This window comes from Oncorhynchus kisutch, linkage group LG17 (genome assembly GCF_002021735.2).
Source record: "Oncorhynchus kisutch isolate 150728-3 linkage group LG17, Okis_V2, whole genome shotgun sequence".
Classification (NCBI taxonomy): Eukaryota; Metazoa; Chordata; class Actinopteri; order Salmoniformes; family Salmonidae; genus Oncorhynchus; species Oncorhynchus kisutch.
Genome location: NC_034190.2, coordinates 35323130 through 35347666, shown reverse-complemented (window position 1 = coordinate 35347666; position 24537 = coordinate 35323130). Strand labels below are relative to the sequence as shown.

Genomic DNA, 24537 nt, shown 5'->3' with positions numbered 1-24537 from the left:
CGATTTCCAACTTGTTGTGTAATGTTAATATCCAATGGCCGATGAGCACTGATACGTTTTATCTATCACTTCTATTCATATGACAAGGATTGAAAAGGATTTGCCCGACGTGATTCATGATGATGACTGCTTGTCTAGCTTGCTAGCTAAGATTATCAAAGCTATGGTAAATATAACATGATTTGACGTAATTTTATCTGTGGCCAATGACCTTGAGCCTTCTTGGATGGGCACTTCTAATGTAAATCTATGACAGTACTCAAGGGGGCTTGAACTATCTATCTCTCCCTGTAGATTTTGTGGTGACATAGTGTCCCCATGAGTGGCAGAACACTGAGCCAATTACGGCGCAACTAGAGAAGATTACCAACCCCTAAGGCTCAGTATTTTCCACTGGCTGCCTCTCCACCACAGATAGCACTGAGCTAGGCTGAAAAGCCTGCATTTTGGAGATGCCTTACTCAAGAGTGCAACAAAGAGAACATGTTTGTATGCCGCTTTATTAACTCAATAATAATAATTTTGAAATATAATTTTAATGCCAAAATAGCATGCAAAACAGGCAACATTACATTTTTTAGCTAAACAGGTGGGGCTTAAAACAGGAGAGGCCCTGAATAAAAATTATGACATTGTATGTTTAGCTGATATGTGAGCCAATACATTGAAGCAGCATATCAAATTGGGATAATGTTGTAGGTTACACCGGAAAGTATTTGCCATTTAATATTATTTCATTAGAAATCTGATTATTTCAAAAGGCTAGCTAGCTTGCAGTGTTTAGCCAACTTGCTAGCAAGGGAAGACAACAAGACAAGATACTCTTCTTTTGCTTTCACAACAAATGAGAAGACACCAAGAAAACCTCTGTCGCCCCCTTGTGAATGTTGACCAGTGAAAAAGCAACTATAGAGGATATGTGTTGCTGGAACAGAAGCAAAGAAAAACCTAACTTGTGTATTAAATACATATCCAGCAGCACCCTTCACCCCCACTGCCTTCAACCCATTTTATTATTTCACATGTTGCTCAATTCAAGACCTTTAGACTCATGACAAATCAAATGAATCAGACATACAGTAGGAGTTCCCTCTTCCTATAGGTCAACATGTTGATTGAAGAATGTGATATCCATTGGCATGGTACTTCTCGACAATGGCAATTGGTCAATTTGTTTTACACACATTGATTAAAAAAATAATTTTACAAAGATAAAGGGCAGAGCATCAAAAAGATGAGAGGAAGGAGGGTGCGGCTGGTCTGGTCTGTTTGTTCCCATCCATGTATGTTCCTTTCCTCCATTGTCCTGAGGGGGATTTCTGTTTCTCTGCATCCTGGACGTTTAGGCCTTTCATGAATGACAACGCTAGCTACACAGTGTCAGACAATACAGGAAAACAGTTGAGAATTTTTATCAAAAGATAGATAGATGTCAGCTGAATTGTCTCTTCTCATACCTTATATTTTAGTACAGGAGTCCTGAAAAATATAATCAGAGAAAGGAGAAGGAGGAAGAGAGCGAGAAAGAGACGGAAAGTGAACTGAATTGTGGTTTTCATTTCTCTTCCGCTGTGAGTGTGACATTGCATATTAAGTGGAAACGTGACCACACGGTTTTATCTGAACTGGCAACCAGAGAGCTTCAGCTAAGCCTCTGTGTTCACCTCTGATACAGTATGTCTGAAGGAGAGACCAGCTTTGTGACTGAGACATGATAGAAACCGTCTGTCTAGGAGGAGCAATGTGGTGACTAAAAGAGAAACACGCGACCACCACGCTTCCTCAAGTCAAGTTGTCCAGATCACATCCTCTTCTTCTGACTCCCTTTCAGAACTCTTTATTTTCCCCTCTTTGTATCATCAATGAGAGTGAATGAGGTGTCAGCAATATGACAAATTCACCAGTGACACTTAAGGATGCTGCCAAGTAGTTGACAATGATTCCAAAAGCTGAAAAGCTGAAATGCAAAATGGGAATGGGAATAAATATCCTTGTTTTTTCACTGTTGAAACATGACACTTATTAAAACATAGCATGACTGAAGTCATCTATGACTTTCCCCAAAAGATGTACCACTTCCCCTCATATGTTATTTTATATTTCCTTGACACAGTTCCACTTTCTTTCTGGGATTTTCATCAAATAACACTTAGAAAATTTGAAACTGATTTATTGAGTAATTTATGTAAATTCACAGTTACTCTATGTCTATATGTATCCCAAATGATAAAAACTCTGAAATATGTGTGTCTACACAAGTTGGGAAAACCTATTCAGTGTTTACTAGCCTGTGAGCTAATAAGGACTGAAACCAGTCCTCATACCAAATGTGACTTCTCTCAGACGTGGGCCACATTCACTTGAGACTGAGTGCAGGTTGTGACGCAGAACCAGAACTATTATGCACTGTTCGCTCGTTGGACTGCGTGTTTCGACCATCTCTGTCATCGGCTAGTGCTCTCCGGTACACCCCCTCTAAGGTCTGCCTGAACCTCGACCCTCTCATGTCCAACCCCATACAGAAGTACAGCAGCGGGTTCACACAACTGTTGAAGTAGGTAAAGGCTGTGGCCACTGTCAGCCCCCCCGTCACCAACGTACTGTTGCTGTTCACCATCTTTGCCAGTAGGAGGCAGTGGTAGGGCGCCCAGCACAGGAAGAAAGCACAGACCAGCGATACCAAGATACGGAGTGGACGTGACTTGCCCAACAGGCGGGTACGTCGGATGCCTAGCCCTGCCAGGATGTAGCAGCAGAGGATGATGAGGAAAGGAAGCAGGAAACCGCATAGGAAGCGCATTAGGTAGAGCGCTAGCTTAGCGCTGTTATCGCCTTTTGGCTCATTGTCCTCCAGAGAGCACTTGCTCAGGTTATTCTTGCCGAGGTAAACCTGGCGGTAGGCGAAGTAGGGGGCGCTCAAAATGGCCGCCACAGCCCACACGCCGGCACTCACCAGGCGGGCGGCGCAGATCGTCCTACGCCGTTTGGTCAAGACGGGGTGCCAGATGCAGAGCGTCCGGTCCATGCTGATTACGGCGAGCAGGAACACACTGCAGAACATGTTGGTATACCTGAAGAAGCCGTTGAACTTGCATAAGAGGATGCCGAACGGCCAGTAGTCGAAGAAGAGCTTCTTGGTCAGCGAGAGCACACGGCTCAGGCAGAAGATGAGGTCGGCTACGGCCAGGTTGACCAGCCACACATTGGTGATGGTGGGCTTCAGCTTGAAGCCTGCCACCCAGATGACTACAGAGTTGCCCGTGGTGCCCAGGACAATGGTCAGCGTGAGAAGGACAATGTTTAATTTGTTCATGATGGCATCGATGTCCACCACCTTGGCTTCGTCATCTCGGGCGGCTGAGGTGACGAGGGCAAACGGAATGGTGGCGTTTGGTGTCATTCTGTAAAAAAAAGGCAACAAGGGTGTGAATACACAGCATGACTTCCTTCTAGTCTACAGTATACTTAATGGCTTCCCTCTAGATGAGTCATATTGTGTAACACTGTTTCCTCTAATGGTAGAACACTTTGTCACAGCCAGCAGCCAGTCAGTTAAAATCTTCTTCGGGATAGGTGTACTGTCCACGAGATGGTTGAGCTGACGTAGGCTAATGTGATTAGCACGAGATTGTAAGTAACAAGAACATTTCCCAGGACATAGATATGTCTGATATTGTCAGAAAGCTTAAATTCTTGTTAATCTAACTGCACTGTCCAGTTTACAGTAGCTATTACAGTGAAAGAATACCATGCTATTGTTTGAGGAGAGTGGACAATTTTGAACATAAAAAGTTATTAATAAACAAATTAGGTACATTTGGGCAGCCTTGATACAACATTTTGAACAGAAATGCAATGGTTCCTTGGATCAGTTTAAAAATTTGCACATACACTGCTGCCATATAGAGGCCAAAATCTAAATTGCACTTGGGCTGGAATAATACATTATGGCCTTTCTCTTGCATTTCAAAGATGATGGTACAAAACAATACAAAATAACTTTAGTGTTCTTTCTTTGTATTGTCTTTTACCAGATCTATTGTGTTATATTCTCCTACATTCCATGTTCTATTGTGTTATATTCACATTTCCACAATATTCAAAGTGTTTCCTTTGAAATGGTACCAAGAATATGCATATCCTTGCTTCAGTGCCTGAGCTACATGCAGTTAGATTTGGGTATGTCATTTTAGACGAAAACTTTAAAAAAGGGGCGAATCTTTAAGAGGTTTTAATATTATCAGGAAGAGGACTCATACTCACAAATGAACAGAACTCTATCAATTCTTGACTTTAAGATTACAATTAAATATATGTTGCTATTTAGGAAGTATTCTGAATCTTCAGATGGGATGTTGTGTACCAGGCATGATGTAGTCTATTCAGGACAATCTATTTCTATGTCTGAGTCATTCTGTGTGTGTGACTGTGAATGTGTGTGGGTATTTTTGTGAGTATGTGGCGGGTGTCTGGGACTGTGAACTACCCACAGTTTTACCCTTTAAAAAAAAGTGCACACCACAGGAGGCTGCTGAGGGGAGGAGAGCTCATAATAATGGCTGTAATGGACTAAATGGAATGGTATCAATCACCTGTTTCATGTATTTGACACCATTCCACTCATTCCACTTTGTATTTGACAGCATTCCACTGATTCCACTCCAGCCCATTACCACAAGCCCCAATTAAGGTGCCACCAACCTCCTGTGATGCATGCCCACATACTATACAATTCATCGGATATTGACATACTGTCTGCAATCCCCCTGAAAAATATCAGTCCAACAAGGAACGTGTAAGAACCTGATTGCCTTCCTGATCCTCTTTGCATACAGTATCTCCATTTCCTTTCCAGAGGCATGCATAGACAGGAATCATAAAATGTTTTTGGCTTATGACTCATTTGACCAGTCTCTGTGTCATAGCTGTGAGAACTTGGGGTGCTGCACCACCCCCTGGTGGTGAGATAGTACATCTGCAGAAGAGGTTACAGCCTTATTCTAAAATGTATTAATTTGTTTTACCTCTGAAAAAAATCCCAACAGTATGATGCTGTCACCACCAATCTTCACCGTAGGGATAGTATTGGCCAGGTGATGAGCGGTGCCTGGTTTCCTCCAGATGTGACGCTTGGCATTCAGGCCAAAGAGTTCACTCTTGGTGGTCTGAGAGTCCTTTAGGCACCCTTTTTAAAAGGACAAAGCGAACTGCTGCCATGTGCCTTTTACAGAGGAGTGGCTTCCGTCTGGCCACTCTACCATAAAGGCCTGATTGGTGTAGTGCTGCAGAGATGGTTGTCCTTCTGGAAAGTTCTCCCATTTCCACAGAGGAACTCTGAACCTATGTCAGAGTGCCCATTGGGGTCTTGGTCACCAGCCAATTTTTTGTATTGAATAAATTTGCAAAAATATATTTCAAAAATATTTTTTTGCCTTGTCATTATCAGATATTTTGTGTAGATTGATGAGAAATAAAAAATATTTAATCCATTTTAGAATAAGGCTGTAATGTAACAAAATATTGAAAAACCCAAGGGGTCTGAATATTTTCCGAATGCACTGTATATATATTCCCATGAGTGAGCAAACAGTAAAACAAAACATAGTCCTGTTGCCTGGCAACCAATACGCTTCCAGTCTATATAAGGGATGGGGTTTACCTAGGAGCAAGACAATTAGGAATGCGTTATTGTGCCATGAGCCAAGGACTCACTCCACCTCTCGTACGGTTTTGTGTTGCTTCATGAGCAGAGGCTTCTTTGATATGACGCTAATATGATTTGAATCGCCCTAAATTCTTGTGTTGTCATAAAGCTGGCTCTCTGCACTAGGTCAAAATCAATATCGACAGGCTACATTCATTGATTGTTCTTTATCAGTTTGAGGATGTATTGCATTCATGTAAATACACCTTACAAAGTCAAATCCTTTCTGCTTCATTTCTTTATTGTCAAGATAAAGAATGATGTCTTATCGTTAGATGTGACTGACATACTGTATGTACTGGCGTCCACTAGCACAGTGGACGGATTGTTCTGGACTTCATTGTATACACGATGAAGATTACATTGTTTTGTTACGCCTCCTATTCTATGGCACTGTTTGTGTTACTGCAATATTTATGCTTGCCTACGTGATTAAATGCTGTTCGCCCCTGCTCGTAAACGTAGAAGAGACTTTGTTTTCAACGATTTACTGTTGCCGGCTAAATTAAGTTTCAATGAATGCTGGGAAAAAAACGTCCATATCTAGCCTAGATTTTACTCAATATTTTAATCTACGGTAGTAATGTATATCAGCGGCTAATTATTATCCGTTTTGTTGGCAACTCAATTTGAGCTGGCAAGTGGTGATATTGCAATGGAAAGCAAATGACACAGATTAAGGATAACATATCTTCTTCATATAGTCCCTGTCGGATGATCTGTACATATTCAGCTAACTATCCACAGAATCTCATCATTTGTCCAGAATAGGCTATAGCATGCTACAATGACGTACGTGTACAGTTTGGGTGGCCAGTGTAGTTAGTCAGAACATCTAGAGAATATTCTCTCTTGTATTTTAAAATATCCAAATAAAGTGATTTAAGAAACTAAATGAAAAGTAAAGTAAAAAAATGCTGTTTACGGTAGTTATTCATACTGATAATGCTTACCTATGAGTTGAGATGCTTCAGTAGTAGCTGTCCAGCATGTTTAGCTTCAGTGGGTGAACAAAGCGTGGAGGTTCATAGTTCTAAGCTGTGTGTCTTTAGTTTACAGACGATCTTCTCTGTCTTTCCTGTGTGTGTGAGTGTGTCTGTGTATCTAAGTGATGAAACTCCAGCCATAAGTCATTGTGTCACTTGGGTGAAGTGGCCAGAGAAAAGTAATCAGATGTGTGAACTTCCTGTCTCTCGCTCTCTCTTTCTCACATTCCATCTCTCTCGCTCCCATCCACTCTCTCCGCTCACACAGATAGGGGGTGTGTAAGGGTTGTGTACTACTGCCCATGCCTTACTCGGGTTGTTAGACGCTCTTCCCTCTTCAACTGGAGTCCTAGAGTGTCCACTTCCTGCCTGTATTCTCTATGTTCAGCCAACAGACACCCAGAATGAGGCGAATGCGCCCAAAATCAATAGTAATTAGTAATAAATTATGACTTTAGGATTAGAGTATATCACTCTCCAAATGTACCAATAGCTGTCTTACTGATGCATGTACTGCACGACTGTATACAGAGCTTTATAAAAGCTATCTGCGGGATGCCTCAGGCCTCTGATAGTTTTGGTGGCTCCTACAACGGGATGTTGCACTCTGGTGGCAGACTGTGTCAAGTCATCACGTTGTGCCTTATTACAATAGAGAAGTCAGAGACGTCCTGTCACAGAATATTGCAATCAATTGTAAATGTTCTAATGTTCCATCAGCTGTAGCAAACATCCTCTTTATTCTGATGTTTGTCATTGGTTCAACATTAAGCAAACAGGGTTTGGATTTCCCTTTATTTCCCAATGCATATAAAAGAAGAGACTACTTCTTGCTTTGATTGAACACCCTGTGCCATTTCGGATATATCTGTGATCTCAATATCCATGATCTCCATTACTCAGTCACAGGTAAGGCTTTTTCATAAATGAATCTGAAAGACACGTTTAGAGTATTACACAATAAACACAGTATTTTTCTGTCTCTCTGTTTATTTGAAGTGTATTGTTATTGTGGAAGGCAACCTCAACAACATCAGAGATGGGTCTGTGGTTTATTGCGTTCACCATTTTTCTGTTGAAAGGTCAGTTTCTCCCTAATTGTGCGTACTGTACTTCTTAACTTGTACACACTTAGACTTACTCACAATTTTACTGACATTTTACTGATAACAACTCTGCAATGTGTGCTTGTACGTTTTAACAAATGTGTGTGAGATTGATAAATCTTTGTGTGTGTGTGTGTGTGCGTTTGTGTGTGTGTGTGTGTGTGTGTGTGTGTGTGTGTGTGTGTGTGTGTGTGTGTGTGTGTGTGTGTGTGTGCAGAGACATTTGTTTTGCTGTTCAGCCTGGCCTCATAGACTAGACGTAATATAATAAAAGTACGTCTGTGACACTCAAATTAGTATGATATGTTACCTTTGGTATGGTTACATAAGACAGAAGGTTATTAACTTCAAAAAACGAAAGGAAGGAGGGAGGTTGGTCGGGGAGGATGGGTAGATCAAATCAAATCAAATCACGGACAACTTTAGCATTTTAACGAAATAGCAACTTTGCAACTACTCACAGTAGTACTTAGCCTGTTAGATCAACCTTCCCCTAAAACTAACCCCTAACCCTAACACCTAACCCTAACTTTAACAGTAATTTTAACCCTAACCCCACATTTGCACAGAAAAGTGGAATTCGTAACATATTATACAAATTGAAATGCGTGATATATCATATACGAATTATAATTCGTAACATATAATATATATAACTAAATGAAGGCAGACAGATTTTATGTTTACTATGTTATGTCTATCCCTGAGTCCAGGTTTTGCTGTTCAGTGTTTGTTGATGGTGCGGTGTTCTCCAGGTGCTCTCTGCCAACAGTGGAGTCTGTGGACGCCCCAAAGCATTGTGGCTGTTGGTGGATCCTGCCTAATGGTCCCATGTAGATTCCAGATCCCTGCGGAGTTTGATGCTACCTTGAACAACTGCACACCCCATGGGCTTTGGAAGAAACATTCAGAATGGGGAAATATCGTTTTCCACTCAGCCCAAACGGATGCCAAGAACATCATCAAGGGAGTGATGTTAGGAAATCTGTTGAACAAGAACTGCACCACTATTTTCAACAGTTTCTCTGCAGGATATGATGACACATATATCCTTAGGCTGGAATGTGCTGAAACAAATCACCTCAAGTATAACTTTCTACCAGGTGTAAATATCAATCATACAGGTACTGAATTTTACCTTTCCTAAGAAATATAATGCCTTAGGAAAGTATTCAGACCCCTTCACTTTTGCCACATTTTGTCACATTACAGCCTTATTCTAAAATGGATTATATATATTTTTTCCCTCATCAATCTACATACAATACCCTATAATGACAAAGGATTTTAGAAATTCTGTATTTATACAAGTATTCAGATTGTTTGCTATGAGACTCGAATTTGAGCTCAGGTTCATCCTGTTTCCTTTGGTCATCCTTGAGATGTTTCTACAACTTAATTGGAGTCCAGCTGTGGTCAAATCTATTGATTGGAAATTATTTTGAAAAGCACACACCTGTCTATATAAGGTCCCACAGTTGACAGTGCAGGTCAGAGCAAAAACCAAGCCTTGCGGTCTAATTAATTGTCCGTAGAGCTCAGAGACAGGATTGTGTCGAGGCAAAGATCTGGGGAAGGGTACCACAACATTTCTGGAGCATTAAAGGTCCCCAAGAACACAGTGGCCTCCATCATTCTTAAATGGAAGAAGTTTGGAACCACCAAGACTCTTCCTGTCACACCCTGATGTGTTTCACCTGTCTTTGTGCTTGTCTCCACCCCCCTCCAGGTGTCGCCCATCTTCCCCATTATCCCCTGTGTATTTATACCTATGTTCTCTGTTTGTCTGTTGCCGGTTCGTTTTGTTTGTGAAACATACCAGCATTTGTTCGCCTGCTCCTGTCTGTTTCTTGCACCTGTGTCTTAGTCTTCCTGGTTTTGACCCTTCTGCCTGCCCTGATCCTGAGCCTGCCTGCCGTTCTATGCCTTGCCCCACCTCACTGGATTATTGACCCCTGCCTGCCCTGACCCTGAGACTGCATGCCGTTCTGGACCCTTTGCATCTTCTCTGGATTACTGACCCTTGCCTGCCTTTGACCTGTCGTTTGCCTGTCCCTCTATTTAGAAATAAACTTTTGTTTCTTTGACACTGTCTGCCTCTGGGTCATACCTGAAACGTGATACTTCCTTGGTTAGGGAGGTGACCAAGAACTCGATAGTCACTCTGACAGAGCTCCAGAGTTCCTCTATGGAGATGGGAGAACCTTCCAGAAGGACAACAATCTCTGCAGTAATCCACCAATCAGGCCAGACGAAAGCCACTCCTCAGTAAAAGGCACATGACAGCCCGCTTGGAGTTTGCCAAGAGGCACCTAAAGACTCTCAGACCATGAGAAACAATATTCTCTGGTCTGGTGAAACCAAGATTGAACTCTTTGGCCTGAATGCCAAGTGTCACGTCTGGAGGAAACCTGGCACCATTCCTGTGAAGCATGGTGGTGGCAGCATCATGCTGTGGGGATGTTTTTCAGCGACAGGGACTGGGAGACTAGTCAGGATCAAGGGAAAGTACAGAGAGATCCTTGATGAAAACCTGCTCCAGAGCGCTCAGGACCTCAGACTGGGGGCGAAGGTTCACCTTCCAGCAGGACAATGACCCTAAGCACACAGCCAAGACAACGCAGGAGTGGCTTTGAGGTGAGTCTCTGAATGTCCTTGAGAGGCCCAGCCAGAGCCCAGACTTGAACCCGATATAACATCCCTGGAGAAAGCTGCAAATAGCTGTGCAGCAACATTCCCCATCCAACCTGACAGAGCTTGAGAGGATCTGCAGAGAAGAATGGGAGAATTTCCCCAAATACTGGTGTGCCAAGCTTGTAGCGTCATACCCAAGAAGACTCGAGGGTGTAATCTCTGCCAAAGGTCCTTCATGAAGATCTGAGTAAAGGGTCTGAATACTCATGTAAATGTGATATTTAAGTTTTTTTATTTGTAATAAATTTACTAGCATTTCTAAAAAACTTGTTTTTTCTTTGTCATTATGGGGTATTGTGTAGATTGATGAGGGGGAAAAACAATTTAATCCATTTTAGAATAGGGCTGTAACATAACAAAATGTGGGGAAGTCAAGGGGTCTGAAAACTTTCCGAATGCACTGTATATGATTTCCAATTGAAGTATACCCTTAGGGCTAAACATTCTAACAGAATGACTAGATTGAACTCTTATAAATACAAACAGCAAATATAGGGCTCGATCCAGTCTGATGGAGTGTTAACGCGTGATGGCCGACATCCGCATAATGGATGTTTTGGTGGGGTTGGATATGTGACTGCGGTAAGAGCTGACATATTGGTGAGTGGCTGCTCTTGTGTGTCACAAACCACTTCCTTCCTTATTATCCCTACCACTTTAGAAGTTCAAAACAGTGATAGAAAGTGTAGGCTCTATCGATGATAGAAATGATTACTCTCAAGTAATATCATTAAACTAAATGGGCTATAGTTCTCCTTATTTATGTAAGGACTCATCAATGAGGCAACATTTTCAGAACTGCCTACTTCTAATGTGTCTGCATGGGATTTGTCGAATTGTAAAATCGGGTGGTCCAATTCAGTGTCCGTGATAAGGTAAGGCAAGGAGCCATTTGTGGATTTGAACTATTCCACCTCAGAAATCACCAAAACAACCGTTTGCGGATATCGGCTAAAGCGGATCTGATTGAATCGAGCCCCTAGAATCAAATACTCAACATGAAAAGTGATATTGTTAGCAAAGTTAGTTTCAACCTGGTTGCCCCACCACGGCATGCCATTGAGCTATACTCAGGCCACTTTCTGTCATGTTATTGATTCAATATCACCCTTTCTCCCACATATCGTCATCCACCCAGACACCCCACCCAGACCCCAACTGATCTCTATGGGCAACATCATGGAGGGGGAGTGGGCTAGACTGAGCTGCTCTGCCCCCGCCCCCTGCCCTACATTGCCGCCCTCCCTGACCTGGACCTCTAGGCTGGGTGGAAGTGTTGAGAACCGGCTACAGGAGGGTATAGATGGGCTCATGACCATGACCTCCACCCTGACATTTACCGCCTCCCTCCGGCATCACGGGCTGATGGTCAAATGCGCCGCCTGCTACACACTGCAGCCAGGGGGCACCACCAAGACGACTCAGGGGAACCTGACCCTCAATGTTCTGTGTGAGAGACCACAACAACCATAATCATATGACCATACCGCCACCTTATGACCACAACCGTAAACAGTAGTGTAATCTCCTTATTCTGTGTTTAAACATGTTTAGTGATTTAACTGTTAAGTGCTAAACAGTATTAAAGAGCACAGGGCATAAAAAACGAACTGGTTAGACATGAATTAGCAGATAATAGGCAGTGATTTAGCTAATCATACCTGTGCAAGGATTCTTCCCTTCCTCATTCTGTACACTGTATGGGTATCTTCTCAATAGTGGTTTCGAGATCACGTTCTCAATACTATGGCAACTTTCCAGGTCACTAGCGAGACTTCAAAATGACACTAATCATGTGGATTTTTTCCTGTTTTCTCTCATTCACTTCAACACGTTGTATTTCTATCATTCGTAAGCTCGTTGACGCTCACATGACGAACGTTCCCCCTGTGGGAATTGGTGTTTAATATTTAAAAATCTAAATGTTGTATGTCTCACAGGTAGTTGAATTAACTGTGTGGATGTTGTCTTCCAGATGCCCCTAAAAACACTGTAGCCCTGTCCAACCCAACAGGCCCTGTGCCTGAGGGTAGGGCAGTGACCCTGACCTGCCAGAGTGATGCCAACCCACCGGTGGAGAGCTACTCCTGGTACAAAGACATCAGTGGGAAGGAGACCTGGAAGGCCAATGGGCAGACACTAGTCCTCCTGGTCAGCAAGGCGGACAGCGGACTCTACCTCTGTGAGGCCCACAACCAGAACGGATCACAGAGGTCAAAGGCCATGCCTCTGGAGTTCGAAAGTAAGCCATTTTGTTCACTTTATGAATAGTGCACTATGTTTGACCTAATAGTGCATTATACAAAATAGAGTGCCATTTGATTGGTTGAAAAGTGCTGCTGTGGGTAACACTCAAGACAAATGGACAACAAATTCACTTTAAAAAAAAAACATGTTCTATTCCGATTGTTTTCAGGCGACCAATCTTTCAAGATGGCCCCCTACATCATCTGTGTAGTGATGGTGTTGCTTTATGTTCTGACCGTCACCGTGGATGTGTATAAATATAAAAGGTATCATTGTTTACGTAGTCATGCCCATCGAGTTTAGGAATAGATTTATATAATAGATTTCTTGAAGGACTGTTCCAATCCTCTTTGTTCTAACCCAAGTCCCCCCCCCCCTTTTTCCTTCCCTCATAAAGTCTCTCCAGAAGACTGAAAGTAAGAGGAACATTTCATAATATTCTGTTTAACCAACCTCAACCACTGAGCAATTTTAAGACATTGGCAGTAGATGACGCAGTTTGATACTCAGAGTTTGATGTGTTAAATTCCACATCAAAACTTTAACAATTCTCAGTATGACTATTATACATGTTGCGCCTTTGACAACGTTTACTGGGGTTTTGTATAAAACATGTAACTCTAATACTCCTATTTTGTATTAAATGTTATATAGTATTACGTAATATGACTCCTCTGTTTACATGAAATGATTTATCCTCAATATTTTAGCAGATAGAGCTCTCCCTCTCAGGGAAAGAGGACAACACATACACCAACCTAAGGATCGCCAGCACCAGCTCTGACTATGACGAACTCCAGGTGACTATGAAGAAAAACCTCAAATATAAATTCAAAACAACAAATGACAAAGTCTGAGTTTTTAGGTATTTAAGCTAACTGTTATGTATGAGGATTCATTTGAATAAGGTCATAAATGTAAAATCATAAATGTGTTCGTGTGTGTGTCCATACACAATGTTTTCCTCTGACAGATGACCAGGGCTGTCCCAGGTAAATCTAACTCTCATGAAAACCCCACTGGAATTGGCAGAGGAAGTGAAAGAGCTGCGCCCTGAAACCACATGGCAAAACAGCTCCAGATTGCACCTTTTCATTTGAGCTTTTGTATGGAAAATGATCATCTTGTATCTTTTGCTTCGGATCATACTGTATATTTTTTTGTCACAAAAGACATGATATTATATATTTTAACCTGGTGTTTTCTGAATGTCATCAACCTCTGCTAGTGTATTTCGCCTGAAAGAGTTCAACATGATCCAGAGGCGTCATGCACCTGATTTAAAAAAAAGGGAGCATTGATGGCCAAATTGCATATCTTTGGATTCATGTGTAAGATGAACCATAGCTTCTGTATTTTCAGTGTACAAATGGATAAACTCAATGGGCATAATGCCTCTGTGTTGCCCCTGTGAGCTATGTATTTACATCTCAATGTGTAAGGCTGTATATCTGAATTAATGCAATGCTTTATGCACTGATAGTTGTATTTCCTAAAATAGTACTAAATTGTTCTTGAAGGATTTTGGTTTGAGGTTCAGCATCATCAGTGTATTGCTGTCGTCTTCGCTGTAGATGATGTTAAACCATGCAGGGGGTTGTGGGTTGTGTGGTAATCAGTCGAATAAATCTCTTAATGCCATTCTACCGTGTTTTCTCTCTTGAAATTCCACACATTCCATTGCCTCCATCAATGAACAGGAAAGAAAGTAGAGGAGTGGGTGGCCGGTCGGGTGGAAATGGCAAAAGAAGCAGGGCGTTATCTGACATCACTTTTTGACCCCCCCCCCTCGGGGCCCCCTGATTTCCCACCAGGAGGGAAGTGGCGGATCTTTGATGACATCATAGAGCACTCATCTCCTTTGTCTGCTCTGTGTGAGTCTCTTTGCGTTCATGTCCATGAACAACAGGCAGAATGCTAGCAGAGAGATCTGACAGTACTTGCTAGCTACAGAGAGGGTCGGGGGGGTTGTGTGTGGGGTGCAGTGTGGGGACATTTTTGGGGATTATTTTACTAAGGGAGGAGAACGATTTAAAATTCAGATAAAAATGAATCACCACTTAGCAACCGTTTCAAATACAGTATCAAACATGTCTGATTAATGGTAGTTTTGAATCATCTCTTTTAGCTGAGCCTCATTGCAACTCATATCATATCAGAGTTAAGGAGTGGGACAATTTTTTTCCCCAGTGTGTGATTGCGTCACTAATTCAAAGCCAAGATTATTCCATAGAACAGCCTGATAGGAGAACCCAACCAGTAAAACCTAACCAGTTTTAAGAACCCAACCAGTATAAAAACCCGAACCAATATAAAGACCCGAACCAATATAAAGACCCTAACCAGTAGAAAGAACCCAACCAGTAAAACCTAACCAGTTTTAAGAACCCAACCAGTATAAAAACCCGAACCAATATAAAGACCCTAACCAGTAGAAAGAACCCAACCAGTAAAACCTAACCAGTTTTAAGAACCCAACCAGTATAAAAACCCGAACCAATATAAAGACCCTAACCAGTAGAAAGAACCCAACCAGTAAAACCTAACCAGTTTTAAGAACCCAACCAGTATAAAAACCCGAACCAATATAAAGACCCTAACCAGTAGAAAGAACCCAACCAGTAAAACCTAACCAGTTTTAAGAACCCAACCAGTATAAAAACCCGAACCAATATAAAGACCCTAACCAGTAGAAAGAACCCAACCAGTATAAAGAATCCAACTGGTATAAAGAACCCAACCAGAACCCAACTAATGAACCCAACCAGTATAAAGAACCCAACCGGTATAAAGAATACAACTGGTATAAAAAACCAACCAGAACCCAACTAATGAACCCAACCAGTATAAAGAACCAAAACTGTATAAAGAACCCAACCAGTGTAAAGAACCCAAACAGAACCCAACTAATGAACCCAACCAGTATAAAGAACCCAACCGATATAAAGAATACAACTGGTATAAAGAACCTAACCAGAACCCAACTAATGAACCCAATCAGTATAAAGAACCAAAACTGTATAAAGAACCCAACCAGTGTAAAGAACCCAAACAGAACCCAACTAATGAACCCAACCAGTATAAAGAATCTAACTGGTTTAAAGAACCCAACCAGAACCCAACTAATGAACCCAACCAGTATAAATAACCCATCCAGTACGAATCAAATCAAATCAAGTTTATTTATATAGCCCTTCGTACATCAGCTGATGTCTCAAAGTGCTGCACAGAAACCCAGCCTAAAACCCCAAACAGCAAGCAATGCAGGTGAAGAAGCCAACCAGTATAAAGAATCCAATAGGTATAAAGAACCCAACCAGTAAAAAGGACCCAACCAGTATAAAGAACCCAACCAGTATAAAGAACCCAACCAGTAAAAAGGACCCAACCAGTATAAAGAACCCAACCGGTATGATGGAAAACAAAGAAAATAAAGTGAATAGCTGTGTTTTGGAAGGGAGGAGGGAGAGAGGAGAATTGCGGGGGCATTCTTCTATGAATGGAGAGGGTGACTCAGGTGACGTGTCATCGTACAGATTCTATAAAAGAGAACGTTTGGGTTTGTGAACTCATTTAGTGGGACGAACGATTGAGGCTGCTGACAGTTTATTTACAGCTTTTGGATTTTGGGGTGACAATGAAAAGTAAGTATTTCTGATATACTATTGACTGGGGATGTATGTCTGTGTGTGTTGGGTGGGGGTGCAAATTTAATGTTTAGTTGTGCAATTATGACATAATTATATACATAAGTGCTCAAAATTGTTGGTACCCTCCACAAAAAAATGAAGAATGCAAAAAGTAATTGGCATCCACCATTGTTTATTCCATATTTTTACATTTAGAATATATATTTTTTACCCCTTTTTCTCCCCAATTTCATGGTATCCAATTGGTAGTTACAGTCTTGTCTCATCACTGCAACTCCCGTACAGACTTGGGAGAGGCGAAGGTCAAGAGCCGTGCGTCCTCCGAAACACAACCCAACCATGCCGCACTGCTTCTTGACACAATGCCCACTTAACCCGAAAGCCAACCGCACCAATGTGTCAGAGGACTTTTAAAAAATGTTTTTATTTCGCGTTTATTTAACCAGGTAGGCCAGTTGAGTACAAGCTCTCATAACTGAGACCTGGCCTAGATAAAGCAAAGCAGTGCGACAAACATAGAGTTGCACATGGAATAAACAAACGTACAGTCAATAACACAATAGAAAAGTCTATACACAGTGTGTGCAAATTAAGTAAGATTAGGGAGGTAAGACAATAAATATATATATATATATATTTTTTTTTTTTTTTTTTTTGTTGTTGTTTTGTTGGTAAGACAATAAATAGGCCATAGTGGCGAAACAATAAAAAATGTGCAATTAAACACTGGAGTGATAGATGTGCAGAAGATGAATGTGCAAGTAGAGGTACTGGGGTGCAAAGGAGCAAAATAAATATTTATATATGGGGATGAGGTAGTTGGGTGGGCTATTTACAGATGGGCTATGTACAGGTGCATTGATCTGTAAGCTACTCTGACAGCTGATGCTTAAAGTTAGTGAGTGAGATATGAGTCTCCAGCTTCAGTGATTTTTGCAATTCGTTCCAGTCATTGACAGCAGAGAACTAGAAGGAAAGGCTGCCAAAGGAGGAATTGGCTCTGGGGGTGAGCAGTGAAATATACCTGCTGGAGCGCGTGCTACAGGTGGGTGCTGCTATGGTGGCCAGTGAACTGAGATAAGGTGGGGCTGTACCTAGAAAAGACTTATAGATGACCGGACAACAGTCCCTCCGATTTGACACACTGAACTCTGTCTGAGAAGTAGTTGGTGAACCAGGCAAGGCAGTCATTTGAGAAACCAAGGCTGTTGAGTCTGCCGATAAGAATGCGGTGATTGACAGAGTCGAAAGCCTTGGCCAGGTCGAGGAAGATGGCTGCACAGTATTGTCTTTTATCGATGATGGTTATGATATCGTTTAGGACCTTGAGTGTGGCTGAGGTGCACCCATGACCAGCTCAGAAACCAGGTTGCATAGCGGAGAAGGTACAGTGGGATTCAAAATGGTCGGTGAACTGTTTGTTAACTTGGCTTTCGAAGACCTTAGAAGAGGGGTATGACAGCGGCAGCTTTCTAATCTTTGGGGATCTCAGACGATACAAAAGAGAGGTTGAACAGGCTAGTAATAGGGGTTGCAACAATTGTGATGGATCATTTTAGAAAGAGAGGGTCCAGATAGTCTAGCCCAGCTGATTTGTAGGGGTCTAGAGTTTGCAGCTCTTTCAGACCATCAGCTATCTGGATTTGGGTGAAGGAGAAATGGGGGTGGCTTGGGAAATGGGGGAGGCTTGCTGTGGGGGGTGCAGAGCGGGATAGGGGTAGCCAGCTGGAAAGCATGGCCAGCCGTAGAAAAATTATTGTTGAAATTCTCGATTATCTTGGATTTATTGGTGGTGACAGTGTTTCCTAGCCTCAGTGCAGTGGGCAGCTGGGAGGAGGTGCTCTTATTCCCCATGGACTTCACAGTGTCACAGAACTTTTTGGAATTAGTGCTACAGGATGCAAATATCTGTTTGAAAAAGCTAGCCTTAGCTTTCCTAACTGACTGTGTATATTGATTCTTAACTTCCCTGAAAAGTTGCATATCGCGGGGGATATTCGATGCTAATGCAGAACGCCACAGGATGTTTTTGTGCTGGTCAAGGGCAGTCAAGTCTGGGGTGAACCAAGGGTTATATCTGTTTTTAGTTCTAAATTTTTTTGAATAGGGCATGCTTATTTAAGATTGTGAGGAAAGCACTTTTAAAGAATTACCAGGCATCCTCTACTGACGGAATGAGGTCAATATCCGTCCAGGAAACCCGGGCCAGGTCGATTAGAAAGGCCTGCTCGCTGAAGTGTTTTAGGGAGTGTTTGACAGTGATGAGGGATGACCGTTTGACCGCGGGCCCATTACGGATGCAGGCAATGAGGCAGTGATCGCTGAGATCCTGGTTGAAGACAGCGGCAGTGTATTTAGAGGGCAGGTTGGTCAGGATGATATCTATGAGGGTGCCCGTGTTTACAGATTTAGGGTTGTACCTGGTAGGTTCCATGATCATTTGTGTGAGATTGAGGGCATCTAGCTTAGATTGTAGGACGGCCTGGGTGTTCAGCATATCCCAGTTTAGGTCACCTAACAGTGCAAACTCTGAAGATAAATGGGGGGGCAATTAAATCACATATGGTGTCCAGAGCACAGCTGGGGGCTGAGGGGGGTCTATAACAAACGGCAACAGTGAGAGACTTATTTCTGGAAAGGTGGATTTTTAAAAGGAGAAGCTCGAACTGTTTGGGCACAGACCTGGATAGTATGACAGAACTCTGCAGTCTGTCGCTGCAGTAGATTGCAACTCCACCCCTTTTGGCAGTTCTATCTTGGCGGAAAATGTTGTCGTTGATTTTTTGGTGGCCTTCCTAAGCCAGGATTCAGACACGGCAAGGACATCAGGGTTGGCGGAGTGTGCTAAAAGCAGTGAAAGAAAAAAACTTGGGGAGGAGGCTTCTGATGTTAACATGCATGAAACCAAGGCTTTACGTTTACAAAAGTCAACAAATGATAGCGCCTGGGGAATAGGAGTGGAACTGGGGGCTACAGGGCCTCGGTTGACCTCTCCATCACCAGAGGAACAGAGGAGTAGGATAAGGGTACGACTGAAGGCTATAAGGACTGGTTGTCTAGTGCGTTGGGGCCAGAGAATAAAAGGAGCAGATTTCTGGGCGTGGTAGAATATATTCAAGACATAATGTACAGACAAGGGTATGGTAGGATGAGAGTACAGTGGAGGTAAACCTATGCATTGAGTGACGATGAGAGAGGTTTCGTCTCTGGAGGCATCTGTTAACCTAGGGGAGGTCTCTGTATGTGTGTGGGGTGAGATGAAATAACTATCTAAGGAATTTTGAGTGTGACTGAGGGCTCTACAGTGAAATAAAACAATAACAACTAGCCAAGACAGCAGTAGACAAGGCATATTGCTTTATGCCTCTCTCTAATGTCAATCACAGGTGTTGATCAGGAGAGCTAAGACAACAACGGGTAAATGGTGATGAAGGGGCAGAGCGGGTCAGTTAGGTACATACAGGACCTGACCTGACAGGTTAACAAAATGAGCTACCATGTTATTGAAACAGTCCAGGGGGCATCAGCTGTGTAGTCAAGTTACCATAGGGTCAAAAGAGCAGCAATAGGTGAGTCAGGGTGCTGTTCGGTAGTCACTACTACGCTAGGCGAGCAGGGGACACCGTACAACTGGTCTACCCTGTCAGTGTGCTCTGTGACCGGCCCGTCACAGGAGTCGCTAGTGCGCGATGGGACAAGGACATCCTTGCCGGCCAAACCCTCCCCTAACCCAGGTGACGCTGGGCAAATTGTGCGCCGTCCCATGGTTCTCCAGGCCGCGGCCGGCTGCGACAGAGTCTGGACTCGAACCCAGAATCTCTAGGTTTATTCCATATTTAATAGAAATCAGACTTTTCTTTAGATTTTATATTCAACATATTATTATAAATAATAAAACAAATGAACATGGCATGGACAAAAATGATGGGACCCGTAACCTAATATTTTGATGCACAACCTTTAGAGGCAATCACTGCAATCAAATGTTTTCTTTAGTTCTCAATGAGTCTTCTGCACCTGTAACAGGTAGTTTTGCCCACTGTTCCTGAGCAAACTGCTCCAGCTGTCTCAGGTTTGATGGATGCCTTCTCCAAACTGCAAGTTTCAGCTCTTTCCATAGATGTTCGATAGGATTCAGATCAGGACTCATAGAAGGCCACTTCAGAATAGTCCAATGTTTTGTTCTTATTCATTCTTGGGTGCTTTTAGCTGTGTGTTTTAGGTCATTGTACTGTTGGAGGACCCATGACCTGCGACTGAGACAGACCTTTCTGACACTGGGCAGTACGTTTCACTCCAGAATGCCTTGATAGTCTTGAGATTTCATTGTGCCCTGCACAGATTCAAGGCACCCTGTGCCAGGCGCAGCAGAGTGGCCCCAAAACAGAACCGAGCCTCCACCATGTTTCACTGTAGGTATATTGTTATTTTCTTTGAAAGCTTCATTTTTTTCATCCGTGAACATAGAGCTGATTTAACTTGCCAAAAAGCTCCAGTTTTCACTCATCTGTCTGAAGGACATTCTCTCAGAAGGATTTTGTCTTTTTAATATGCATTTTAGCAAATTCCAGTCTGGCTTTTTTTTATTTACGTTGTTCATTCAGAAGTGGAGTCATCCTGGGTCTTCTTCCATGGAGCCCACTTTCGCTCAAAACGTGACAGATGGTGCGATCAGAAACTGACGTACCTTCACCTTGGCGTTCAGCGTGTATCTCTTTGGCAGTTATCCTTGGTTATTTTTCTACCATTCGCACTCTCCTTCTGTTCAATCTGGGGTCCATTTTCCTCTTGCGGTCGCGCCCAGGGAGGTTGGCTACTGTTCCATGGACCTTAAACTTCTTAATAATATTTGCAACGGTTGTCACAGGAACATCAAGCTGCTTGGAGATGGTCTTGTAGCCTTTAACCTTTACCATGCTTGTCTATTATTGTCTTTCTGATCTCCTCAGACAAATCTCTCCTTTGCTTTCTCTGGTCCATGTTTAACATGGTGCACACAATGATACTAAACAGCACAGTAACTACTTTCCTCCATTTAAATAGGCTGCATGACTGATTACAAGATTGGAGTTTGAAATATCACTATAATCCAATTATTTATTATATTTTCTAAGGGGTACCAACAAATGTGTCCAGGCCATTTTAGAATATCTTTGTAGAATAAGCAACAATTGATCTCTTTTTACAGCTTCTTTGCTTTATTCGATAACATACCAAAGGCATGCAAGTATACATGATAAAATAGCTTTTAATTTCCTCACTTTTCAGGAGGAATGAAGCATTACTTCAATGAGCTGTAAGGGTACCGACAAATTTGAGCATGTCTGTATTTGATTCCTTACCTTGAAAGCAGTCTATGGACAAAGATTGACTGCAATCCACACCAGCACTTTTGGACTGATTCCTCATGTAAATTCCTCTTCACCATTTAGAACGTTTGAAATGAAATTCCCGATCATCTAAATAGGATTTGAAACCAACACAATCCATTTAAGAGATTATTTGGGCAAATAACATGGAAACAAATTCACAAATAAATAAATATATACCAATGACCTTATAACTTAAGCAATTTTATTCTACTTAGGAGAGTAATATAGGCATATCCAACACACTATAATGATAGGTTTCCAGAATACTGATCCACTGTACGTAGACAAAGCAATGCACTAACAAGCAACAAGGTGTGCAGAATTTCTAAGGAAATTCTCAAGTACATGGTTAGGTCAGCCCAAGGCTACATCAAACTTCCGTTTAGTGGTATCTGACACAGCTGAAAATCTGTATGAGTCAGAAATAACTTTTTGACAAGTGCAAGTGACATTCATTTTTCCATGAAATGACTGAACAGGAAATGGCTACCTCTAAGGTAACTCTTTTTAACTCCATGGCTAAATGTATGAAATGTAACATATTATTATAAGTATGTTGTTTCTAACCTTAAGCATCATAGATTTTTGCCTGCATCAGACTGTGTTCTATTTATCAAGTAATGAAATGACAAATGCATTTTTCAATCAAAGGAAAGTACTGCACAGGAAATGGTGACTTTCTTTGAAGTTGTTTCAAACCCTATCCTGTTTCTCAAGCATTGATAATGGGTTATAAGAAGTGTATAGGGGGATATAGATGCTACTGTATTATTCTACTGGTGATGTACTGGTCACCAATATGCTGCTCAGACCATCTCACTCGTCTATGTTTACAAGGAACCTAAAGATGTCTATTACAACATACTCAGCATTCTTCATCAATGACTTGGCTTCAACTGTGATATCTTGTTTAGTTCTGGTTGGTGATTTATATGAAGGTTTGGTTGCAGTGTTTCTGATGCAGTCTGCTGGCTAGGAAAACAGTTGAAATCAATACTTGTCATTTCATGATTTGATAGCATCAAATAAATCACTAGCTTACTGTCCAGACTGAGTCATAGCGCTTGCTAGCAATAAGCACATAGTCTAGAAAATACTATTTGAAGTTGTCGGCTTGATGAGTCAATGATGAAACCGTTGGACTCCATGGTGATTGGATGACCCCATTATCAGACGGAACCTCCTTTTGAAATGGAACCTATCATGTCTATGTTTTTCCTGTTTTTCCATGGTAGCATATGGCATCTCATGGTAGCATATGGCATCTCATGGTAGCATATGGCATCTCATGGTAAAGGCATGTTGTGCCAAAGTGAAGAGGGGAGTGGCATTGTAAAAACAAAGATCTGGTTCCATGATGGCTTCTTGCTCTCTGGGAAGACAAAAACCTGTTACGTGCCAACCAATCAGCGTTTCCACTCACTCTAATGTAGACCTACCATTTGGTCTGGTGCCAGGCTATTAAATCACTGCTTAGTAATTGTTGAATAATGTTTCATAGCATTGTAAACAGTGGCAATTGTTCAAAACAAACCGATTTTGAAACATGGATGAATGCTGCGATCGTGAATGTAACCCTGATCCAATGCCTCATACAATGTACCTCTCTAAAATGAGGATTTATTTCTTATCTCTGCAGCGTGGCTTAACTCACCACATTCTCTCCTCCTGTTGCTGGTACTGGCGCAGCGGCTTGTCCTTTCGTGGCCACGCCCCGCCCACAAGTGCCCCCTCTGTGCCCATCTGACAATGATGGTCCAGCAAATGAGAAAGCTGCAGATGCTGACAAGGAATCTCCAGGTGAGTGAGTTGACCACATTTTGCTAGGCACAGCACAGTCAATGCTAGTCAATGCTAGTCAACAGACGCTCACGTCCTCTTCCTTTAGGGTGAAAGTGAGTTCAGCGGTATTGAGCTTCTGAAATACAACCTAGACACTCTTCCAGAGATGGAACACACGGCAAATCACCTCAGTTCACTAAAGGTATGTATCTATCTTCTCGAGTCCAGTCCGTATTGCATGCTTTCAGCCTTCGGAAAGTATTCACACCCTTTGACAACATTTTGTTGTGTTAAAACATCTACACAAAATACTATGTATGTAATGTAAATATAAAAAAATGCAAATAATAATAATAATTAATGGAAAATAAAACACTCATATATTTTGATTAGATAAGTATTCAACCTGCTGAGTCAATACATGTTAGAATCACCCTAGGCAGCGATTATAGCTGTGAGTCTTTCTGGGTAAGTCTCAAAGAGCATTGCAAAGCTGTGTTGTACAATATTTTCCCATTATTAAGAATTATTAAGAAATCTCCGTCAAGTTGGTTGTTGATCATTGCTAGACACCATTTTCAAGTCTTACCATAGATGTTCAAGCCGATTTAAGTCAAAACTCTATCTAGGCCACTAAGGAACATTCAATGTCGTCTTGGTAAGCTACTCTAGTGTATATTTGGCCTTGTGTTTTAGGTTATTGTCCTGCTGAAAGGTGGATTTGTCTCCCAGTGTCTGATGGAAAGCAGACCGAACCAGGTTTTCTTTGTGCTTAGCTCCATTCCATCTCTTTTTATCCTAAAACACTCCCTGGTCCTTGCCGATGACAAGCATGCCCATAACATGATGCAGCCACCACCATGCTTGAAAATATGAAGAGTGGTACTCAGTGATGTGTTGTGTTGGATTTGCCCCAAACATAATGCTTTGTATTCAGTACAAAAAGTTAGTTTCTTTGCCACATTTTTTGCAGTATTACTTTAGTGCCTTGTTGCA

At 42.0% G+C, this 24537-nt stretch overlaps 1 protein-coding gene and 1 pseudogene across 2 annotated transcripts; one reads left to right on the top strand and one right to left on the bottom strand.

Moving 5' to 3' along the window:
• Positions 1-490: 490 nt before the first annotated feature.
• Positions 491-6924, bottom strand: LOC109908535 (C3a anaphylatoxin chemotactic receptor-like). The gene is made up of 2 exons (XM_020507187.2): positions 6658-6924; positions 491-3401 (listed from the first exon to the last, which is right to left on the bottom strand). The coding sequence occupies exon 2, from the start codon at positions 3398-3400 to the stop codon at positions 2357-2359; it is 1044 nt and encodes a 347-aa protein (XP_020362776.1). The 5' UTR covers position 3401; positions 6658-6924; the 3' UTR covers positions 491-2356.
• A 636-nt stretch (positions 6925-7560) lies between these two features.
• Positions 7561-14378, top strand: LOC109907570 (sialoadhesin-like; annotated as a pseudogene). The gene is made up of 9 exons (XR_002257566.1): positions 7561-7599; positions 7690-7772; positions 8552-8920; positions 11629-11940; positions 12466-12732; positions 12907-13003; positions 13135-13153; positions 13448-13537; positions 13711-14378. The product of XR_002257566.1 is annotated as a sialoadhesin-like (transcript).
• The last annotated feature ends 10159 nt before the right edge of the window (positions 14379-24537 follow it).

What these genes read in the sequence shown, in the direction of transcription:
- LOC109908535 (XM_020507187.2), bottom strand. Translation starts at nt 3,400, where the DNA reads ATGACACCAAACGCCACCATTCCGTTTGCCCTCGTCACCTCAGCCGCC.